Source organism: Chiroxiphia lanceolata, chromosome 20 (assembly GCF_009829145.1).
Source record: "Chiroxiphia lanceolata isolate bChiLan1 chromosome 20, bChiLan1.pri, whole genome shotgun sequence".
NCBI classification, from domain to species: Eukaryota; Metazoa; Chordata; class Aves; order Passeriformes; family Pipridae; genus Chiroxiphia; species Chiroxiphia lanceolata.
In genome coordinates, this window is record NC_045656.1 from 8,413,733 (window position 1) to 8,438,174 (window position 24,442).

The 24,442-nt window shown below is 43.9% G+C and overlaps 1 protein-coding gene across 1 annotated transcript in view; it reads left to right on the forward strand.

Moving 5' to 3' along the window:
• Positions 1-24,442, forward strand: part of VPS53 (VPS53 subunit of GARP complex) — a 64,375-nt gene that overhangs the window by 14,354 nt on the left and 25,579 nt on the right. The window contains exons 5-13 of the mRNA XM_032707545.1: positions 4,773-4,859; positions 5,136-5,251; positions 6,401-6,520; positions 11,989-12,067; positions 13,001-13,144; positions 14,422-14,564; positions 15,232-15,373; positions 16,300-16,401; positions 19,774-19,868. Coding sequence (XP_032563436.1) covers positions 4,773-4,859; positions 5,136-5,251; positions 6,401-6,520; positions 11,989-12,067; positions 13,001-13,144; positions 14,422-14,564; positions 15,232-15,373; positions 16,300-16,401; positions 19,774-19,868 — 1,028 coding nt within the window. The remainder of the gene's footprint in view (positions 1-4,772; positions 4,860-5,135; positions 5,252-6,400; positions 6,521-11,988; positions 12,068-13,000; positions 13,145-14,421; positions 14,565-15,231; positions 15,374-16,299; positions 16,402-19,773; positions 19,869-24,442) is intronic.

Below are 24,442 nucleotides of genomic sequence, written 5' to 3' on the forward strand. Positions count from 1 at the left end.
ACCTGGGCTCTGGCTGTGAGCCAGGCTTGGGTCTTCCCCTTCCTGTGTGTGGTTCCTCAGCCTTCTGCTTTTTACCTCTGCTGTGGACACAAGAGCAGGGGAGGCCCCACTGTGTAAATACTGGCTGAGAAATGGGGATGGCTAAAAATACATCGTGGTCTTACACTGGGAGATCCCCTTGTCGTGGCCTTTAACTGAGAGATCTCCCATGTGGTGTCCCCCCCCAAGAACTGTGTTTTGGGAACCTGCTTCTGTGGGCGCTGGGGCTGCACCTCCCCAGGGCCTATACATGGATGTAGGCAGTGCCCACAGGGGCACCCCCAAAACCACGACACCCCACCATCTCCTGCATCCAGGACGTGCTCCCAAGCCCGCGCCAGGGCGGGAGATCGGACACTCTACACCGGAGAAGGAGGAAAGTGATCCGTGGCCTGTCTTGTATCCAGCTCTCTGTCTGGAGTCTCTCACCCTGGAGCTGGTCCTGCCCTCTCTGCTAAATTTACAGTTGTCAGAGCAGCAGGGAGCCCTGGGGTCAAACATTACAGAAGAAGCCTCGGCCGCTGCCAGCCGCTGGCTCCGCTCTCCCAGGCAGTCAAACCCTCTCCATGCCATGTTTCTCAGCTGGTGCCCAATATTCAGGGACTCAAGAGGTTGCATAAAATTGAATAAATAATGCTGATGGGTTAATTGTAGCTTGCAGGCTCAGTTGTTGATTAGAGTCATATGGTGTTTTTCCAGTACGTTGCAACCTTCATTTCAACATCCTTGTTTCGTATAACCACAACAGATTATGTATCCAGTCTCTTTATTTATCCGTGGTCCTCTGCCCCTGAAATGAACTGCTGTTGGAGGGAAGGAAATGCAATAACTTAACTCCTGGTCGCTGTTTGGGGTGTGTGCATTTACATGTTTCCCAGTTGCACTGATGAGGAAACCAATAAATTAGTAACGCAAGGTGAACCCTGCGTCAGGCCACAGCTGGGAGATTACTGCCTGCCGTTCATCAGGGAAACCAGATCTGCTGGAATAAAGGCAATTCCTGCTCTCCTGATATTGTTTGTGTTAGTATCTCTGGCCAAAATAAACGTATTAATAAAATAATAACAAAAGCAGTGAAAACAATGCTTTTAAAATTCATGAGTCACTGTTTTAGCAGGAGCAGAGTGTGAAGGGAAATGCATTTTTCCAGTACATTGTAGCCTGGAACAGGGCTGTGGTTTCCCCTCTCCTTTTACAGCTGAAAGCATAATCATTAGGTCCATTAAAAAACTTCTATATTACACCTTGAGCAATTAGACCTACTTTCATGCCCCAGATGATGTTGGTTTTATATCCCTTAATAACACCATTTATTAAATATGAGGTGTTTTCTTATAAATGAAGTTTGTTTTTCCTTGGTTTTATTCTTTTCTTTACTGTGTCTTTGCAGTGACCAGGAAGGTGATGGGTTTTCTCCATTATTGGTTAATTTTCTTTGTTTCTTTCCTCTATATGCAGTATTTGCAGGTGCTACAGTTAGAATGTTACAGCAAAAAAAGGTTTCATTGGTTTCTTTAAACTTCCTTCTGGTTCTTTTTAATTATAGATATGCAAGAAATAAAGCTTTTAATTCAGTTCTGAACTTCCCACCAGATCTGTCTGACAGGGCCCTCCTGACTTAAAAAAACATAGCTTTTCATGCAGTATTGCTTTCAGCAAATCTTACGTATGTTTGAAGAAATGTTTTCATCTCTAAATGTAAGTTATATAAATTATATATTCATTACATAAACATATATATTATAGAATGAATTAGTGTGTTCTGACTTGAGGAATATGCAGCTCTTTTTCAGGCGGATAGATAAAGATTGATGACTTAATGGCTAAGCAAATATTTGGAAGAAAGTTTATGAGCAGTTCTGATTTACTCAAGTCTGTTGAGCTTGCTGTTGAGTTCCCTGGGTGGTTTTTTTTCTATTTTTTATCAGTTATGGAAGTGTTTCCCCTTCTCTGAGACACGCAATGCAGGATTTGAACAGAGCGGCAGCTGCTGTTCGGTCTCTCCCCCCCCACCCCAGCCACGTTATTTCTCACAGCAGCAGGAGACCACAGTTCTTTAATTCATCAGATGGGGCAGAGCACATGTTGTCTCCTTTGTGTTTTTCCAGAGTCTGTAAGGAGGTAAAAGCTGCAAGTGTCAGGACTAGGTGATGTTACTTATTTTTGGCAGTTTTAAGTGTTCAAGGACAGAACCCCATTTTCCTTTGGCTGGTGTTCCAATGGCAATTTTTAGGTGGGGAGTTTGCCCAGCACTGCATGTTCTGGTTTCCAACAAGCAGCAGGAACGTGTTCTTCAGGTGTAAACCAGTTTTCCTGTAAATAGTCTCTGCTGGTTTTTGTCACAATATTATTAAATAGCACCGTGACCTGTTAGAGAAATAGATTGAGTGTTGTTTCCTCACAGTGAGCAAAGAGAAACTGCTGATATGTGAGCAGCTAGAAATCCTTGTTGGGCTGTTACCTGAGTATAAGTGATAGGCAATAACTTTGGAAAAGGTCTCTATATTCAAGTAGATGATATTCTATATCATGAGGAAAACAGATAAGATAGTTTTCCCTTTGTGGATAGGGATTCTAATGTAAAACTTGTGAGACCTGGAATCCTCACTCACAGTATTGTTTACTCTGAACTTGGTTACTGAAGGCTGTCAAGAACATAAGGCTTTGAGCTGTGTATTGATGCTTAAAGTAGAAACTCAAATACTCTCTGCCTTGGAGACAAGTTGGAGGTGCCACCTGAAGGGGAAGGTTTGTGGTGGATGGTTGGAAGTTTTAGAGTTTACCTTGGCAGTCATGCCATGGAGAGCTGCTGTGGTTACTGTCCAAGCTTGCATCTGAAAAGCCCTAGGAGAGGGGAATGGGATCAGAGAAGTGTCTAAGAAGTGTACAGCACACTGGGAATTTGGGGTGGTCCTGCATTGCTCTGCTGTGCTGTGTGGTGTGCAGGACCTCCCCAGACTCATTCCAGCTGGTCCTCTGTACCCTCCCTCCCTGTGGTCCTGCATGTGTGAGATCTTAACAAACACCTGTCCCTGCAAGTTGGCTTAGGGTGATCCAGTTTCTTTCAGTTGGTTTTGGGTATGAAGGAGGATAACACCTCCTTTTGGAGAATCTTTAATTGGCAGGATAAATCCTCATCTCTTCTTCTGAAGAGTTCAGCTCTGACTTCTCTGGGATCGTGCAGAGAAATTAGGATTTGACATTAGTGCTGAAGCAAAGGGAAACACAGCAATTGGCATCTGAGAAGAATTTCGGGCTGACTTTTTTTTAATACAGACCTATCCAAATCTCAGACTGTGCAGGGCAGCTGCTGCTTGCTTAATAACCCACTTGAATAATGTGCTGCAACCGTGGTCTGGGCCTGAGTACAGAGACAGAGTTAAATATGTTGAAAGGAGCATTCTTTGGTTCTTTGGTTTGCACTTAATCCACAAACCTTTAAAAGGAGGAGAAAATTTAATCCTAGAAGGTGGCCAGGCTGGAGCCCAAGGAGAGGCCTGATGGAGGAGTTCAGTCCTGGTACAACCATCCCTGCAGCCCATTTTTGTGTTCATGTCCCATAGTGAACATCTATCTGACACCTCTGTGACACCAATCAATAAAGTGTTAACTTGCACATGATTCAGAAGATATTTCAGAGGAGACTTCCCCCCTCCCCCTCTGGAAAATGAATTATAAACCGTCTCCAACTTTTATACTTTTATTATAACACAGCTATGTTCCAGCAAAAGCTCCTGGCAGATAGTTTCCTCATACACTTCCAAATGAAGATGTGTTAAATTTATTTGCTGAAGGAACTTGTAGCTTGTGCTGTAACCTTGGTCATGGGACTGGGTATAAAAACAGAGGGATAGAAGCCCACTTAACAGCGGGAAACAAAGTGGAGCTGGAGCTGGAAATGTTATCAGACTGGGAAGGCAAAATGTGTTGAGTTACTTCAGAAGTCAGATTTTGGACATGTGATTTCTGGACATGTGGCTTCACTCATGGAATCCACGTGTAGTTCACACTGGTTGTGTGAGGTCAGGGTGCACCATGGTTGTATAAAGGGGACCAGGTGCCCCAAGAAACTTGCAGTAAAACAGCACAAAAATCCAGGTGAGATCCATTTCCTGGGCTCAATCCTCTTTGCCTGCTAAAGCTGTGCCCTCTCTTCTCTCCTCCTTTCAGGAGGAAAGAGCCATTCCTCCTGCAGGTGGGTGGGAGAGCTGCCCACTGAGGGAATCAGCATCCAGTTTTCTAACAGGATAATATCCTGCGAATTTAGGGAGGAGTTTAGGCAAGCACTCTGTGTTCTATATGTAATCTTGTGTATTTTTTTAATTAGAATTAATGGTGATCATAGAGGTTTTGTGGAGGTTTCATTTTTCTGCTCTAAATATGTATGGATCAGGAGTAAGTTCTACCTATTTTTCCACACTGAGTCCATCAAAATCATTCCAGTAACCTTAAACCTGTTTATAGTTCTTATTGCAGAGCTGCTTTCATAGAATATCTCAGTTAGATTTTGCCAAAACATTATTGTGAAATGGATACTGAAACCCTGATCCGCTCAGGTTAAATATTCCAACATGGTACATTGACTTTTGTTGTGCTGATGATATTTTCTTTGTAAGAAAACTGCTCCCCTCCACTGCCCCAGCCCAGGGGCTGTCGAGAGCAACTGTGTATTTCTTAGAAGGTGAAAAATGAATGCAGATTTTCTTTCCACTCTGACCTTGTTTCTTTTCCAGGCTCTGGAAGAAGCCCAGAAAGCCATTCAACAGCTCTTTGGTAAAATTAAGGATATTAAAGACAAGGCTGAAAAATCTGAACAAATGGTGAGCAGCACTTTCTTTCTGGGTTTTGGAAGGGAGGGAACACTGACTTTTGCTGCCAGTTCATGTTAAGAAGGGAACATTTTTGTCTTTGGTTCTGCTGACTGGTTGGCAATTTGCTGTCAGGCATGTGTTGAACCTGTACCCTTGTCCTTGAGTTAACAGGGCTGCAGAGCTGACACCTCTGCAGTCCCAAAGAGGGGAGAAGAACAGCTTCTTATCTACTGAAAATTTTATTGCTGTGGCTTGATATATTAAAAGTGCATTTTCATTCACTAGGTTAAGGAAATCACACGGGATATCAAGCAGCTGGACCATGCCAAGCGTCACCTGACCACCTCCATCACCACCCTCAACCACCTCCACATGCTGGCAGGGGGGGTGGATTCACTGGAGTAAGTGTGGGAATTTTCGGTGGTACTTTGGCAGCACCGCTGAGTTCTGAAGTTCGGTGCAGTGCTCTGAATGGGTCTGTCACAGCTGCTTGGGTTTTTGGAGGGAATTTTGCTTAACAGGCTGCAGTTCTTGATTTTTGCTGGCAGATCCTTCCTGTGCAGCTCTGAGTGACCCTCAGCCCCTGTTGCTGTGTTTAACAGTCTGCAGCATCGATTGCTTGAATTGCTGTGTTGATCCTTGGTGATAAGGAACGGTGTGGCTTCATTAAGGAGCAAGTCAGCCTGTGCAGTTGGGTATCCTCATTAAGGATGTGCTCTTGGGGATTTGGTGGGGGGTTTATCTTAAACTGTAATGAGTTCTCTTTTTGGTAAAGGCCTACTCTAGTTTTCATTCTAGCACGAGTTTAAGGAAACCTTACGGCTTGTACTGTGTATGAATTGGAGGTTAAATATTTCTAATAAACCTTTGTGGTTTTTTTAATGTGCTTGAGGAGCACACAGGCTAGAAAAATACAGTTTTTTACATGTTGCATCTGTGAAGTTGCAAGTCCCAGGCACAACCTGTTCTCGGGTTGTAGCAAATTCTGCACGAACACTGGGTTGTTAAGTGCTGAGAATAAAATTTTACTTAGGCTGCTGTCTCCACTGGAACGATCCTAAAGGATGATATAAAAATAAATTAACTTGATTTTCTCTTTCGCTGTCAGTTCCCTGTGAAAGTTATTAACAGAAAAGTCAAGGCTAATGGCTTTTCAGCATCGCTCTCCTCCCTGAGAAGCTTTAACTCACACTTTGTGTGTGATGACGAATGGCTTCACTCGGGTCATTATAGTGAAATAACATTTACTGCCTCCGGACCCATACTGGGAAGCGGATGCATTCAGTAGTTTACATGTTCTTTGCCAAGTGTTGCTTTTGACATTTATGTTTTTTTGAGGCATTGTTAGATGTGTGCCAGATTGGTTTATTTTAGCATCAGTTAAGTGAAATTTTAATGCCGCATTGGAATGTTAATGAAGAGTTGTGTATGTTAGAAAAATAAATTTCAATAGGGACAGGCATGACCCAGTGGGGATGAAGTAACCTGTGGAATTACCACCCAGGATTTTCATTGCATCTGCCTTTGTAAATCTTTAATTTCCTCTACAGGGCTATGACCAGGAGGAGACAATATGGGGAAGTTGCCAACCTTCTCCAAGGTGTTGTGAATGTTTTAGAGCACTTCAACAAATACATGGGGATCCCTCAGATTCGACAGCTCTCTGAAAGGTAAAAGGTTCAAATCCTGAGCACTTACATTCCTGCTGGGAAGGAAGGTTAGGAAATGCATTAGACAGGTTCAGTGTCTCAAGGATGTGAAGGCTGGACATGGTCCTTTGAGCTTTTTTCCAGCCAAAGCAAACATGTTAAAATTGGACACAGTTTGCTCAAATCTTGAGCAACACATTGTGTTAAATAACAGTAATTAGTATGGATGTGATTCATGAATGTTCTGTGCTTCTCATTGACTGGTTTTTCATTTTCTTACCTGGAGTGATCTGTGGAAGTGCAAATTGTTTTATGTGATCTTCACGTGCGGGTGTTTGTGGTGAACCCCGAGGCGACGCTTTCTCCTGCTCTCTTAACCTCAGTGATGGAGCTCAGCAGCCTGGCATGAAGCACAAATGTATTCATGACCATGGTGATGCCTGGGGCCCCCTTGTGCCTTGACAGTGCCAAACTGCAGTGCCCAAGGGGTTGGGCATGCAGGATTTCTTTCTGTGCATTTTCCAAACTCGGTTGTTCTGAGCACCTTGAGTTTCTTCTGCCAAAACCTGCTCCCATTGCCCAATTCTGCTGAGATTTGAGGCTTGTAGCCAATCTTCCCAAGCTGGCATGCAGCACACCTGACTGCTCTAAACACTTCTGGTTTGTGGATTTGTGTAGTCTTGATTTTCTAATGTGGAGATACATTAGAATTTAATTGGGTGACTTTTGGTGCAGCTCCCGCAGCACGTCCTCACCATTCTCAGCAGTAGCAGGTGAAGGCTCAGTGGTGACTAAGCCACCACATCCTAGTTTCATTTGGGATGTGACAGCTGGGTGTCAAGGGAACAAGGCCCTCCTGTTCTAGGGGACATTGCTGACCCTGCCTGAGATGACTTTGCTCATTACAGAGGTACTGGAAGGAGTCTTCCAGGCACAGTAATTAATTTTTTTGGCGACTCCCTTTGCTAAAACAGCAGCTGGCTGCCTGTGCTGTTCAGTGATGGAAACAGTGTTTGAATGATTTGTTTGTAATGTTTTCATGTAAATCTGTTGGACTTTTTTTATGGTATAGATACCTCTTCCAGAAACCCCAGATGGAATCTATGAGACAGAGCAGAAGAAAAATCCACTCTAAATCTAGAGAGGGATGGGGCCTTGTTTTAACAACGCATTTGACCATAAGCATTTGCTTAAATGAACATGAACATGAAGGAAATGTAAACATATATCAGTGCTCTTCTGAATTTAGGCTGTTGTCTATTGCAACCTCATGCTCAGAAAGATTGCTTGCTTCATTTTCTTCCAGAGTGGTAATGCCCTTTCGGCAGAAACCTGCTGTCATTGGCCATTTTAAGGCCAAATATAATTTAAGCCTTGGTCCAGAACTCTGGCTGGTTTTCCCTTTCTGGTGGATGATTATTTAATACTTTTGCAGTTGCTGATGGTTAGAAAAACGAATTCAGGCTGCTGCTAAAAGGCACAGTGGTTTCGAGTCACGCCAGCGAGACTGGCAAGGACGTGGAGGAAAACTTCTTTTGTTTTATTCTGCCTTCGAGATAAGGATCTGAAAAGCTCAAGAAAGTCTGTTCCTCCTATTTTTAGAATTGCCTCGGCAGGGTTTTCCTTCCAGTGTTTATACAGGGAGAGTTGCACCATCTGGTAGTGATAGAGGCTGCTGCTTGTGGGGCAAAAGGAGCTGCACTGGGGTGCTGCTGGGAGCTCTTTGCTGCTCTCACATCCAGGCAGAAAATTCCTACAGGGAGGTCTGTGGCACCATAATTCTGCTTTGGAGTTTGACTGTTACGTGTATGTATTAGGGCCCGATTTGGAGTTGAGTTTTCTCTCTCTTTTGCTTGGAAATCCTTTCGTGATTCATGAAACATCAGAGGCACTTTGCCTGGCTTCTCGCAGTGATATTTTTAGACCGTGAAATCGCTGGGGTTTGATATCTCCTGGATTTGTTTAAATGGTGCAAGTGAAGCCTCTAGCATGTTTGGGAAGGCAAGAAATGCTTTAGTAGATGTTGGCACGGAGCTGTGACAGTAACCAATGTCTGTTATATACAATAAGTCCATTATATGCGCTGCTAAACGAGCAGATTCTGTTGCTTTCTGTAATAAAGAGCCTCTCTTTCTTGGCGTGAATGGAGTGAAGCCAAGTATGAATGGGAAACCATGGGAAGGAGAAGTGCCTGCTCAGTGGTGGTGGATGTGCTCTTTGTCATGGGGTATTCAATTTAGCTTCCTGCTCCTGGATGCTGTGAAAAGTAATGATGTGCTTTTAATGTTGTTTTCCACCTGTTCTATCCCTCTGAAAATAACCAAACAAAATCCCACTGTATTCGTTGGAAACCTGGGCTGAACTCTCAGTGGTTGGCTTCTTGTGCTTATCCTGTTGAGTATTGACGTACAAATGTCACAATTCATTTCCAAATGTAAATATTTTCCTAATAGTGTTCCTAAAACAACTTCTAATGTGGTGCCTTGGAAGTTGTTGTAGTAAATAGGAATATTTTCTTATCTCTCAGTCCTCTTCTGTTTTCTGTCTGTAGACGGGGAGGTACAATTAGTGGTCACAAACCCACCCATGAGAGTGGTCGAGCAGGCCTAGCAGGTAGTGGAAAAAAGCCTGGAAAGTATTTAGGAGAAAGATGATTACAAGTTTGCCACAGAAAAACAGGCTGGCTCAGCCTCTTTTTATCTCAGCAAGCTGCCAGGCGTGGTTTAAGATTTCTGGTAGCTTTGGCTAAAGGAATTGTGGTTTCTAGTAATGTAATGTCATTTGAAACAAAACAGTGGGTTTTCTTGTTTTTATTTTTTAAGGGCAGGGGAATCAGAGATCAGAAGCCACTAATAATAAAACAGAAGTCAGAGAAACAGAAATCATTAATATTTGGATAACCAAAGGGTTTGGCACATGTGAGCAGCCCCAGGAAAAGGCAATTCCCTGCTGCGTGGGACGCAGGATGGCTGCTGGGATACCCCAGCATGTTTCTGGGGGAAGCTAGTCATGGAAAGATACCCTTATCAAACTGACCTGAGGCTCTCAGAGGTCCTAAATCTGTTATCTGGGGTTGCTGAGCCTTAGTGGGCAATTCACTTTATACAAGTGGTTAAACACACAGGCACGTGCAGGAAGGTCCTTCAGCGATAAATGGGAGCACAGCCACTCGTGGGGTTGAGACTTTTGTCCCTGCAGTTTCCATTGCATGGGGATTATTGGGAATTATTGAAAGGCTCACAGCTTGCCATGGGGGCACTAATCTTCTAGTGGCTAAAGCAAGTGCCTCCCGTGTTCTCTGACCAAAGCAGTCACGCTGTAAAGAGGTGGCAGAAAGGTTTTCATGTTTCTGGGCGTGTGTTTGAAGACAAAAATAATAATAATTGTGAAAATAACTGTGTGTGTCTGTGTGCTTATGTAAAGACTGGTAGATACTGGTAGACAGTGAGGCTCCCTGTCCTTGCTCACACCGAAACCTTTGGCTACTTTAATGGCTCTGCCCCAACCCTCTCTTACAAAATATGAAGGAAAAAGAAAAAGGTTAAAATTCCTTCTCACTGTTTGCTTTTGAGAGATTTTTAAGCAGGACCTATTTTTAAAAAATACATTTTTTTAACATCCCACTTCAGCAAGGCATTCCTGCAAGTTTCTTAATTTAAGGATACGAGAATCCCCATTAAGACTACCCTTAAGTACTTTCCTGAATCAGAGCCTAAAACAACAAAGCCTGTGGACAGGGATTTTAACTGCTTGACAGAGCCTCCTTTAAATTTGTTGAGTCTTTAGGAATCTGGCTGCTGCTCTTTTCAGTGCCTCCACTGTTCTGCACTGCAGCTGTTGTCAAATAGGAAGGTCCCTGCAGCCACTCACAGGGAAAGAAGCACCACTACTAAGAGCTTCCAATTGTTTATACTACTCATTATGTTCATTAATTTCTGTATTCTGATTCCTAATACAAAAGATTTCTTGCTTCTCGATTATTTGAAAGATAAAAATTTTCAATCCATGTTTTACTGTCTCTTTTTCTTCTTTTTTGCCCCTTCTTTTTCTGAAGGATCAAAAGGTTTCTCACATGAACTGCTCGTGCTTTCTTGTACAATTTAAGCACAAGTAAACCTGTAGTTGTGGCTGCTGAGCTGGGTTCCTCCTTAGTGCTTAAATTTCTCTCTCTATTTCAACACATTAGTGAATCCCTTTTGTTTCACAGTTAGGAAGGTGTTAACTGGGGATCTTTACCTGGAAGAGTAGAGGAGTTTCTGAACATTCCTGTGAAGCAGAGAGCTTAAGTGAGAATTATGTTTGACATTGCAGGCAGGAAGCTGTTCCAACAAAATCCCCATAAATAAATCTTAGGGAAGGCAGGTCGTACATCCAGTTAAATCACAGATATAAAGTTATATTTCAGCTGTCATTTTTAAAAGACTAGAATTTTCTGCCTTTGGCACCATTAAAGAATCCAGCCTTTTCTCCAGCACTGTCAGGTCATCTCATAGTGTTTTGCTACTAATGGAACTCAAATGGGAAGATTAAAGAAGCAGATCATTCCTTGATAAGGTTGAGGAGTCTTAAACAATCAAAAAAAAAAAAAATCCAAAGTCTTCTTCCCCCAGTCTGAGCAAACATTTTCACAACAGTAAATGTCTCTGCTCTCGCTAACATATCAATCTCAGTGGAAAAATCCACTGCTTTGAATGATCAGTTTAGACCTGAAAGCATTTCCAGTATAATAAAAACTGATGGAAGAATTCAAGGGCTGCAGAGGGATATAAGTGCCTTGCTGTTTGCTTTGGCTCTTTCTAGTATGTGTAGGCATTTCCATTTCCCTAGAAGTATCAATTAAGCTATATTGACTTTTATTTCTGGAAATTGGACGCTTTATTCTCTCAGCCAAATAAAGAGCAAGATTGTGGTTTGTTCAAAACTTTTAACACCCATTTCATACCTTTGCTCTTTTATGCATGGAGAATCTATAGGATAAAACTGCAGCCAGAAGAACATGGATGCATTTAAAAGTAGGTCAGTACACCTGGAACTGTGAAAGGTTCACAGTGAAGACTGAGACATTGTGAAGCTTTTTACGTGTTAGGAACACATATTTGTTGAAATGTGATCAACATACACAAAAGTAAAGGTAGATTGATCACACTGGCTTTAAAAGAACCCTGCTGATTTCTCAGCTGATTAACTGGCCCTTATTGAAATATTAAAGTGGCAGCAGGACAAGAGAATCTAGGACATGTTCTACTACAGCTGAGGGGTCAGTGCTGTATAGAGTTGTCATCCCAGTGTCATTCAAAGAGAAAACACTCTCCCAGGTCTGACACACAGACCTTCTTAGCGTGGATGTTTTCTCTTTAGCGTCCTTTTTATCCCTTAAAAACCTTCAGGTAGCTGTCAGTGTTTCAGTCCACATTGCAGTAATGTTTGCAGGCAATGAAACAAAGAGGTGGTTGAGCCAGCACCAAAGCCCTCCTTTCTGTCCTCCCCAGGGTGAAGGCAGCACAGAATGAGTTGGGACAGCAGATCTTGGCTGACTTCGAGGAAGCCTTTCCTTCTCAAGGTACAAAGGTAAAGTTCTCACTTTCCTCCTTCCTCCCATTGGAAAATTGTTGCTGAAAACTATTCAGTGTGATTGTCACTGGGTTTTGTCTCATTTTACATCTAGATTTGATCTCTCTCTGTTTCAGGAGTTACTTTAGAAAGCAAAGGGTGCTGGGTGTATTTCTCACTGTTCCTGTTGAGTGAATGTGGGGAAGAAGTGACACTTTCCCCTGTCACACTGACACAGCTATTGCAGTGAGGGCTGCAGGCAGTCAGGGAATGCCCCAAATAATTCCTGTGTGGCCCTATAGACCAGCGTGGGGTTCCCTTGGCATCTCACCCAGTTACTGGTTATTTGTTTGTCACGAGAGGTTCATGTTGTGTTCAGAGAAAGCCGAGCACAGACTGTCTGTTGATGTGGTGCTACCAAGTTTGTCTATGGTTTACTCAGACAGCACAGACACAAATCTGGACTAGGGCTAAGGCACCAAATGTGCTTCCCCAACATTGTGCATCCAAATGTTTGCAAACAGTAAGGGAGGTAGGTGTGAATTTGAATTTACTTCAAAGAAAACACTAGTGGTGTCTTTCCAGTACCAGCTCTGCTGGTTACTTCATAAAACCGGCAAGTACAGAAATGAGGAAAGTGTTTGGAACAGTTGATGAAGGATAAATCTATGTCCATGTGAAGCAGCATCAAAACAGCATTTTTTTAAAAAATGTTTTGTAAATTTTCTGTTTTCTCTGCTATGGAAAAACTTAATGGCCAGTGAAATAGGAGCAGCTCGATTTTCATCCCAGGGAAGGAAGATGCAGCGATAAATAAAGAGTAGCAGCAGAAGCACTGAAAAGCAAATAATGGGAAAGGATAAAACCAAGATAACCTGGATGCAGTGCAGTTTACAGTCACTCATTCAATTATTTAACCTTAAATCCCTTTCTTCCTGTTTATTTTGATAGAGGACTGGTGGACCCAGCAATGTCCTACGTGATGCATGTCTGGTCGCCAACGTCCTGGATCCCAGAATCAAACAGGAAATCATCAAGAAATTTATTAAACAACACCTCTCGGAGTATCTGGTGCTTTTCCAGGAAAACCAAGATGTAAGGGAAGCTTAAAAAGCTGCATTTGGATTTCACATTTTGCTCTGCTGGCATTGACAAAATTCACGCTTCCACAGGTTCCTGTGGTGAAAAGTTTTTATCCCCGAGGGTTTGGAAACAGTGGGTGTGATATGGCTGATGAGCTGGGAGTCAGTGTCCTCTCTGCCAGGATGACTTCCTCCCACCTTAGACCTCAGTTTCATATATCATCACTAGAAATGTTTTCAGATTATTCTTCCTGCCCTGTGAAGAGTTGAAAAATTAAACTCTGAAAATTGCAGAGCACCTCCCCCCAAACGAAGAAGAAAACCCGCAAAATGCTTAAAAAGCCATGGGGGAGGGATTTCTAGGAAGTTATTTATCTTTGTAGCTAATTTTTAAATTTCCTGTTCTGATACTAACAGCTTCTTAAAAATGTACTAAAACCTTCTTAAATTTGGAAAAAGACCCACCACAAACCAAAACCACCATTTGATCAAAATGTATTTTATCAGTTTCAAGAGTTTGACAAGGGAGAGAGAGAGAGACTAAAATGCTTACTTTTAAATAGCATATTTCCATCAAATTTTTTTGGATTAATCTTTCTACTTTTTGACCAGAAAGCACTAATGTTAGGGGGAAAAAAATCCTCAGGTTCTAAGAATTGTTGTCGAATTTTGAATGTGAGCTAAATGTAAGAATCTAGGAATTCCTGCATTTTCATCCCACTGTTGACTTTCACCTCTCTGTCTGTGAAACAAAGAGGGTGGGATCAAGTGAAATATTATTGGATTGAATTTTCAATAATCTCTACATGATTTAGGAGTACTGTTATCCTCATTTTCAACAGAACTTGCTCTCTTAATTCACACAAGATAGGATTTTCAGTCTGGCATGTGTTTAAGCACTTTGAATCACAAAATCATTTAGGCTGGAAAAGACCTTTAAAATCATTGATTCCAACCATTCCCCAGCACTGCCAAGTCCATCACTAAACCCTGTCCCTAAGTGCCACATCCACACATCTTTTAAATCCCTCTTGGGATGGTGACTCAGCCAGTTCCCTGGGCAGCCTGTTCCAATGCTTGATAACCCTTTCAGCGAAGGAATTTTTCCTAATATCCAATCTAAACCTCCCCTGGCTCAACTCGAAGCATTCAGAGTAATATAAATAAAGGTCAAATTAGCTTCGATCGATAGCCCAAGCTCCTCTGCAGAACTATGGCAGCAGGGTGAAGGAGCCAGGCTGGATATTAGGAACTGCTGCTGTTAGAGATGATGTTCTCCATGTGATCCAGGTGGCCTGGCTGGATAAGATCGACAGGCGCTACGCTTGGATCAAGAGGCAGCTGGTGGACTACGAGGAGAAGTACGGCCGCATGTTCCCGCAGGAATGGTGCATGACGGAGCGCATCGCCGTGGAGTTCTGCCACGTCACCAGGTGAGCCTCCAGGAGGCTTGTGCTGCCTCCCAGCAGGCCCATCTTCCCTAAAACAAAACCTGAGCTTGTCTCCCGCCACGCTGGTCGTACGTCCATCGGGCTCTGAGGGCGCTCTTCAAACACCTCTGTAGAGTTGTCCGTGATTAAAAGCAAGTGAGGGGTGGAAACCCTGAGAAGTATCACTAGAACTGCAAGAGAGATGGTGTGGAAATCAATTTTCAATGGAACAGAGGTAAAAATCAGTAATGTTAGAGGCCAAGTGGAATAGTGTGAGCTGACTGCAGTGTGCCTGCCTCAGACTGGGCTCTTTGTCAGCCAGAAACAGGACCAGAGGAAGGTGCCAGTCCCAGTAGCACCATTGCCTTTGTTCTGGGACCCCCGTGGGAGGCACTGTGCTTCCCAAGGTTTGATCCTGCTGGCTTTCCCTGCGGCAGTGCTGTGCTGGCTGTTAGGAGATGGGGTCCTGTTACCCAGAGAGCTCTGAGCAACTGTGGTTGTGTTTGAAATGGGATCTACAAAGCAGTTTTATGTTAGAGAGCATCTTAGGAATTAGCTTGAATTTTGTGATGGAAGTCTCTCCAAGGAATAGGCCGAATTACAGTGTTAGGTTTCAGGTCTTTATAGAAAACCACATTTGTTTTTTCTATTTCCCCCTCTCTCTTTCCAGGGCAGAGCTCTCGAAGATCATGCGCACAAGAGCGAAGGAGATTGAGGTGAAATTGCTGCTGTTTGCAATTCAGAGGACAACCAACTTCGAAGGATTCCTGGCTAAACGCTTCTCAGGCTGCACTCTTGCTGATGGGACAGTGGTAAGGGGATTTCTAAAGAGCAGCCCTTTCTTAACAGCCTCCTTGGGATAAAGAAACCCTGTCACACGTAGCTCTGGTAGTGGGAGACTGCAAAAGATGTCACATCCAGCCTCCTCCTGCACTGGCACATTTGGGTGTTTGGTAGACTGTAGTTTGAAAAGTGGTTTTTGATCGTGCAGACTGTGTAGAGGAGAAGGTGGCACAGGACTCACAAGAATAAAAATACACTGATTGTGTCCTTTTATGGTTCTCCTGGGCCCTGTGCTGTTTTCAGCTGAAGCCACATAACTATGGGGAACCACAGAGTAATTATGGAGTGATGACTGTGTTACGATGTTTGTTCTCTGCATGTCAATGACACATAATAACTAAAACTCCCCTTCACATCTACTTACCACAGGTTCACCACATGGGACCAACTTTCAATCCCACATTGTTGGGTCAGTCTGATTTACAGGGATGTTGGTAGCTTCAACTTTTGTCTCATTTGGTAGATTGTAAAGGCCTAGCCAGGGGAAACAGCTCAGGGAGTATCTATGAGGCCATCTCTGCTTTTTCTGTCCAAAATCTCAGCCAGGAGCTTTGCCAGCCAAGTGCTCTGGAAGCACAGAGTCCACGTGTGGCTCAGAAGCCACTGGTTTGAGGTTGGCTCTCTGTCCAGCTGGTGTCTTGAAACCTCCTTGGATGTGATAATTCAGCCTACAAGGAAAGCTTGCTAGACCCACTTGTAATTTGCTGGTGGGTCAGTGGGTGCTGCTGGTTAAAAAGGGAAGTCCTGTCAGGTTTTCCTCCAGGCTGAATTTAGATCTCTCGAGAATATGACTTTATTTTTTTTGAAGGGCTCAGTAAAGCAAAACATGGATGCAGCTGTGTGCCAGAGGGCACAAAACTGACTGTTCTCTAAGGAGCTTCCTCTTTTTCGACAGAAGAAGCCAGAAGTGTCACCTCCTTCCACCAACCCATTTCTGGAGGATGAAACTGGGACAGAGACAGATGAGATTGTGATTGAGAAAAGTGATCCAGACAAAGTAAGTCTTTGAAGTTCTCCAGTTGTCAGTGAGGCAGTCTCTCTGTCAAAATCTCCAGTGGTGCCTCAGCTTTTCCCATCACATTGATTTGAAAGGTTTGTTTTCACAGCAATTAATTCAGTGCAGTTTTGATCCTTTGTGCAGCATAGAGGCTCCCAGTACGCCCATGGTTTGCTCTGGCTCACTTCACTGAAACCAAAGCAATCTTTATTTCAGTTAATAGTGCAGAGACAATCCTGCCACGTGAGAGTGAGTTGGATTCTGTTCTAGCCTGTACAGCAACAGCTTAAGTGTAACTACAGGATTTCTGTCAAAGAAAGATGAACTAGCGCAGTTGGGCTTTCAGATCCCAAAAGAAGCTCCTCCACAAACAGTTGCAATTCATATTTTGCCCTGTCAGCCAGGCAAACTGTCTGGAGTCACCAGGCAACTCATTGAACTTTCAAGTGTCAGTTTTAGATTTGCACTCCAAATAAATTACTTCTGGGATTTTTATCTCTGTAGTGCTTTTCATCCATTACCTCTGCAAAGCAGGCAACACCTAATGGCTTGTACAAGCACTGAGCTTCCAAAGCCCTCTGCAAACATTAAAGAAGTGAATAGTAAATGCAATTGTTTTGATTGGCACCAATATAAAAGCTTATAAGCCCAATATTTTTTATTCACCAGATGGATGTTTTCTAAATGTTCAATTGTAAGTTGTTTGAGGCTGGTACTCTCTCCTTATTTAGTGTGTTTACAGCCCTGTAAATGGGCCATGTACAGGTGTATCCTGATGGATGACCAGGGCCCCAGGACCTACTCAGATCCATACTCCTGGGGATATTAGGGGGTGGTAGTTCTCCACCAGCAGAGTCTGGTACATCCAGATTTTTACGTGAGCAGGGCAGCCCTGCCTTCCACCCACAGCCAAAGTCCTGAAACAGAATGATTTCAGTGAATTTTTGCTCTTTTTGTTAAAATACAGCTTGGACAGTTGGTATTGGCTGGACTTTTATCAGTGAAACAGTGACTGGGAACTTGGGGAGACATGTGTGGTGTGTGTTCTGGGAAGAACTTGCTTTCCAGTATCTAGTGGCTGGAGAAGGTTGGCTTTGATGTGCAGTGTGGGGTGAGGAGACGTCCTTGGAGAGGTCGATGTTGCTAGAAGGCAGATGAGAGATAATTACAGTAATTAGTGCTGGGTTTATTGAACAGCAGAATGCACTGCCCTGGCCAGAAGCAGTTCAGGAGCTTCTGAGAAAAGAAGTGCTGTGCTCCCTGTACCTGGGGAGGCTGGTGCAAAGCCATCCACAGAGGCATCCCTTGAAATGCTGTGTGTGTTGAGGTTGCCCTCTTCTTTTGGGAATTCCATGTGTTAATGCTCACAGTGCAGTGCTGGGTTCTGCTGCAAGGGCAGCTGCCCTGCAAGGCTTCTGTCTGCCAAGTGGGAGGCCTGTGGGCTCCAGCATTTCAGTGTCACAGTGCCAGCAGCTGGTGGTTGTGCTGAGACTTCATGTTGGAGGACTCATCTTCTGCTGTCACTACATGGAGAAGAGAAGGGACAGGAAGAAGTGAAGGATTTTCAGTGGAAGAGCCCTTCCAAGACACTAGTCCCAAGAATTCAAGACAGTGGGGAGTATAAGAGGGAGCACAAGAGTTTGGGGGGGAATCCATGCTAAAAAAGCACCTCTTTTAGCAATCCTAACAGTTCGGTTTAATCTGTTTACTTTGGATAGTAATGAAAGGAAACTGGGCCAGCTGCAGACCTCCTTACTGTGACAACAGTAACCTTTTATTATTTCCATCAAACTCAAGGAGGAAATAGCTTAAACATCTGCAGCTTTTGGACAGGATTGCACACTCAGAAATACAGCGTCAGTGCTACTGTTAAAAGATTTAGTATTCTCCCCACCAGACACGCTGGGAGCAGCGAGATGGGGAGACACACGCACACACAGAGAGCCAGTCCTGCTTTATGAGTTGGCTCTTCCAGCTTGGTAAATCATAAACATGGTGAATTTGCAGCCTTGTGTTGGCACTGCCATCCTGGGGACTTGGCCACTGGGAGGTTTCTGCGATTACCAGCTATTGTTTTCCTCCCGGCTCTGACGAGGGGCAGGAACAGGCAGGCCCTGGCAGAGGGGCAGGGATGGAGGATGCTGGTAGTGGCTCTGTCCCAAAGCTGTGCAGACTCAGTCAATTCTCCAGTCATGCTCTGGGTAAGAAGGTTAATGAAGCCAGGCTCATAAAGGTGGTCTGGCCTCCATAAAACCTTTTGTTCACTTAAGGTTTGCAGCCATCCATTAGGATTCATCGTGTCTTTGGGGCTGAATTATTGCTAAGAAGTGTTTGCCTTGTCACTCCCTGCTGTTTCTGCCAAAGACTTAGTGCCACCTCCTCTGTTTAGGAGAGAATGTCCTTTAAGCTCTCTTATTTTGCTTTTCTTACACTAAAAAAAATTTCAGCTGGAAAAATTCTTATCTTCGTTGGCTGGGAGCTCATCCTGGCTTTTTGTAGAGAGAGAAGCAAGAATTCCATTCCAGAGCCACTGCAGCCCTCCTTGCAGCCAGTGAAAAATTTCTGGTTTGTTGGGAAGCAACAAGAAAAATTGTCCATTAGTAAAAAAATAATAACAACTGAGCCATAGGGCAAAAAAGAGCTTGAAGCCCCTGCCCAGCCTGGTACTTAAACATGCACAAATTTAAGCATATGAGTAGTCCCAGTGGCTTTGGTGAGCTGTGCTTGGCCATGGTATAGAGTGCTGCACTAAACTAAAATGAGGCTAAACCAGATGGCTCCCAAATGGCACATGTGCTTAATGCTCTAAATGTAATTTTAAAATAGAAATCTTTGCATCCCCAGAAACATGTTTTGCAGAGAAAGCAGGCCTGTAGTGTTGCCTGTATCATTCCTGCTCCTCCAGTAATTACACCCTGTTTATCTAAATAAAATTCATCCAGATGAAGTCTGCAACTTTGAGTTATTACCCTTGATATTCTAAAATGTAGGGATTTTTGAATCTTGCTTCCACATAGCTGCTGCATTTGATTTCAGAGGAGACTAGTGGAGTCTTGTTACTGTTTGAAGGATTCAGTGAGGCTTTCTTTGCAAACTGCATTAAGATTCTTTTACTGAAATCTGTTAGCAGGGAGCAAGCTTCTCTTTAAGGATAAGAATATTTTACAAGTGGAAAGATAATTCCTTGGATTGCCAACAGCTCTGTAAGAGGGAGGGAAGACTTGCCTGTACTGTAAATTATATGCTTTGATTACTTGACAGTAAATTTCTGTTAAAATATCTCCAAAGACTTACATCCTTCTGTGCCGTTGCTGTTTCTTCAAGGTCTTACAGGGCAAGTTTGAAACCAACTCTCTCAATGTTTTCTTACAGCCCAAGAAGCCAAAGGTCCCTGACAATCCTTTCCATGGCATTGTTTCCAAGTGCTTTGAGCCTCACCTTTATGTGTATATCGAGTCCCAGGACAAGTGAGTAACCAGCTCCTCTTTGGGGTTTGTTTGATTTTGAACGTGTTGGGTTGTACTGGATTCTGTACTCAAGCTGCAGAAAATTAATTTATTGAAAGTCTGCTTTCATCAGGAGCGGTGTTTGTGGTTCAGGAAAGTTTTAGTGGGACCTTTGCTTGGGCAAAATGAGTGTTCAGGGGGCTGTGGCTGTTGGTTTCACGTGTAATTGCAAAGGCCTGCAGGAATGGTGCCTGCTGCCTTTCTGGGGAAGAGGCTTAGTGTTCCTGAAATTACTTCTGTTGCCTCTGCAATTCCCACTGCAGACATATGTCTTTCTTTCATCTCGTGTCTTCCACAAATAATAGGTTTGGGTTTTCCGTAAAATACACATGTGGCTTCGTGGCAGAGGGGTTTCAAGATTTGCTTTATAGAAATAAGTTATTCAAGATCCTTAGATGAAAGCTGCTGTAGATGAGCTGGCTGTAAGATAACATTATCGTTGCTCACAGACTGGGACTTTGTCAGGGGCTTTAATCCCTGGAATGCTCCTTCATCTTCCTCTTTGACTTGCAGCAAAATAACTTGAATGAAAGGAGCTTTCAGCTTAGAGCTCAGAGAAGTTTTTAGAGCTTTCACCACACTTTCTTGTGCACCTTGATTCACACCAGGGTTTAAATAACATCTCGGTAACAACTGCAGTGCCACCTCAGAGAGGAGATAGTTGAAAAAGGTTCGATTTAGTCTCTTAGCACAGATTAGTGGCTGGAAAGGGGAAGGAGGTGCCTGCTTTGTGTATCTCATCTGTCTGTGCCCTCCTGTCTTCAAGGACTTACACATGAGAGAGTGCATAACTTGAGGCTCCTGGTGTCCTGATTTTGTCCAATCTCCACAATAACCACCTTGAAAAAGCTTTCCCATGTCCCATCAACCTTTTATGCTTAAAAAAAAAAAATAAAATAACTGAAACCTTGCACAATGGTCTGTCATGCTGGGCTTAGGTTCCGCTGTGCAGTATAACAAAGGGAAACTGATATTTCCCCCCCTGCCCTCAGCCAACTGAGCACTGACTTGTTTGAATATTTCTTCCCTTCCCACTGGGGGACATTTTAATCCCCGTTTTGGTAATTCTACCCCACTGTGCTTCTAGCCCTTTCAGTTGCCTTTTTTTTTTTTTTGCCTTTTCTTTTACAATCATGAGATGTTTTATATTAGCTTTATAGCCACAGGCTGCAAGGAGTTCAAAGAAAAACTGCCACAGTATTCCCCATGCTGCCCCTGTCTGCCAAAAATTGCTTTCCTTCATGATTTTCTCTCTTCTTCCCCCTTCGATTGAACTTTTGAGGAATCTGCTGCTGATGTCTGAAAATGAGATGTTGCTTAGATCATTAATTGTGTGTTTGGGCTCTGAATAGTGAGAGTAGTGTGATAGTTTTGTTCATCATTGCCTGAAATCTGTGGCAGAAAGCAGCCTGGGCTTTTTCTTTCAAAAAATTGTTTCCATGCCCACTTCAAGAAACACATTGCCAAAATCTGTAGCAGTTTAAGAGGAGACACCTGAAAGAAAGACTTTAAAGATGCTGCTCTCCATTCTCAGCTGCAGAGTAAATATCAGATTTCTTAACAGCACAGTGGATTTCATTTCTGCCCCTTCGGGGCTGTGCGTCTGTAGCTCTTCTTTGTGGTCAGTTGGAGCAGCAGGAGCACACAGACATGAGCTGAGCTGTTGTGCTGGAGGGAAGGAAGGACTCTGTCAGGTCTGCAGGGTTGAGCGTGTGCAGAGCTGTGCTTTAGTCTGCTGAAAGGCACGTCTGAGTTCAGATTGTTCGGAAAACTGGCGCTTCATCCTGTGTGTTTGCAGCCTCAGGAGCAGAGGGGCTTCCAAAATACCCAGTCCATGGAAACTACTCTGCAATGGTCCAGGTGTCTCAGTGCCATTGCCCTTTTTCAGTGCCCAGCAGATACCACTGTTCACACCACTGAGCAGACCAGCTTCCCGAGCACCGTGTTCTTCTCTCGTGCCGCTGAGGAGTTGCCTGGTTCCTCTCGTGATTGCCAGAGGTGGAAAGAAAACCAACTGCTGAATAGGTTGAGTGAAAGAAAAAAGGAAGAGGAATGCAGGAATGAAAAGATTTAAGAACCAGAATAAAATTCCGTTTGGATGATTTCATGTCATACTTTCTCTTGGTTAGATTTGGCGAGTTCTCGCTCCCAATAAATATGCTACTGTTAGGAAATACCACATCTGCACTACCAGAGAATTTTCTTGGAGCTTTTTCGTAGAGGCTATGGAGAAAATATTAATTTTCTGTAGCTCTCCTGCCTTCTTCATGTTTCATCTCCCAGTAGCCTTTTCTGCCAAACTCTCTGTGCTCCTGTTGTACCACACAAAGGTTTTTAGCCTTCATATTATATTTGGGAAAACTGAGACTAATGTGAAAGTTTGCCATCAACCGAGGTGGGCATTAATGATATATTAGTTCCCTTAGTGCCCAGTATCCTGATGTTTTGTTTGTACCAGTCCCATGCTGAAATAAGAGCAGTCCCATAGCCTGGTTTGACAGGCAGTTTGTCCAGGTTGGGATCAGAACAAGCGTGAAGCCCCAGCACTGCTCTCCCAGCTCTTCTGAACAGCTGCATTTTCTCCTGCACCCCAGTTGACAAGACCTTGGGGGACCAGGAAAATGCAGATACATTTCACTTTGCCTTGGAGAAGAGAACATGTGGACTAAGCATAAAGAAACAAAAGCCATTGACATTCCTGACCGTGTCTTGAGACTGAGAGACTGAAAAAAAACCAAAGTGACTGGTGAATGCTAAGAAAGCTCCACTTTGTTGCCCATCTGGAGCAAAGCACAGATGCAGAGGTGGAGATGCAGCTGTTTAATTTGACAAGGAGTGAGCCACGTCCGCTTTCCTTGAGAACCTGCAGGAATCTGCAGCACGTGTGAGCCCTCCTGCAGCTCCATCTGTTTGGCTCTCCTACAGCTACAGGGGGAGGTAAATTTTGCTTCACTGTGGCCGAGTACAATCAATGCTTCAGTTCAGCCTTCAATTGCTCCTGCCAGTGTAGAGATTTATCACATCAGTCGAGCAGCCTGATGTTTTTACAGTGCTTGTAACACAGCCGAGGAACTGTGTATAGCTGTGGAATCAGAGCTGTGTGCACTGCTCAAGCAAATAGCAGGAAAAAAGGGGGCTACTTGTCTTTGCAATAGCCTGGCTAAAGCCAGAGAGCCTCACTCCTGGCTTTAGCCCTGATACTGCAAACACATTTCTGTAGATTAGTTTGGCCCAGTGGATCACCCACAGTAGGAGCTCATCTGTTCTGGGGCAGCAGTCTCCTAAGTTTATCAGGGAAAAGACTTGTGTGGTGTCGTGGATTCTTTGGTAAACTGGAATCAGAGGGGTTTTCTCTTTCACAAGAGGAAAAGAAAAACAGGACAGAAAGTGGGGAAAAGTCGTCATTGTTGGCGGATTTTCCCCTTTTTTTGGCAGAGGTAAGTGAGAATGTGCTGAAGAGTCTCAGCCACTCTCCTAAGGATTTGGCTTTCTTCAGATACCCCAGATCATGGCACAGCACAGCCATTACACCCTCAACAGTGAGAGGGGTGAAGGCTGTGCCATGGGAAGGGGAGAGCTGGAGGAAGTGGAGCCAAGACCATATTAGAAACAGGAATATAAAATACAGGAACCCCTTTTGGTCAGCACAGTACCACTCTGTCATCTGAAAGGCCTATGCATTCCTCAAAAGCCAGACAAAAAACAAACTGGGGGAGGAGGTTTATTGCTGTAATTCAGTTCATCTGGCAGAGGTTATTCCTTGGAGCTGAGCTCCGGTGTTGGGAGAGCAGGTCTTGGTCACTGACACGGATGTGCTGTCTCTGGAGGAGTAGGACCAGAGGACCAGAGGAAGTCCCTGGGATCAGAAGACTTCTCTGGTTCTGTGTTGAAGGCTCTGGCCCTCTGCCACACTAAAAACCTTTTTGTCGTGGTGCAACTATGGAGTGAGTGAAGTTTATCTTTGCCTGAAGACCGAAATATTTGAGCAAGGACCAGGCTATAATGAATCACTGGAGACAATAGGAGGGCTTTTTGTGCTTTTAAAAGGAGTTTAAGTAGGAAGTGGGCTTTGTGCTCATGCTGAATAAAACTTCTTTAAAGGATGTGTGAAGCTGTGCTAAACCAGGTGGTATCCAAATGGGACCAAGAAATGGCAAATGGCACACCATTTCGAGCACATCCCTTTAAAATCCATATTCCCCAAGGTCTGCTCCAGAGGCTGCTGAGATGGGAAGCCTGCCTGTTACTTTTCCTGGTGCCAGGAATGAAACTTGAGCACATGCTTTATGCACTTGCATCAAATGTGCTGAACCCAGTCCTGGCAGACTTGGGAGCTTTTATATATGACTGGAGAACAGATTGAAGCTGCCACTAAAACTCTGGAGCACAAAAGGTCGTTACTCATCGGTCTGGTCTGTGCTGTTGTGTGAGCTTTGTGCTGGGAGGGTGGGATAAGAAAGGACCAGGATACCCACCTGCTAAAATCTGAACGTGCTCGCTGCCGTCACAAGACAGGACGTCCTGGTTTTTAAGCA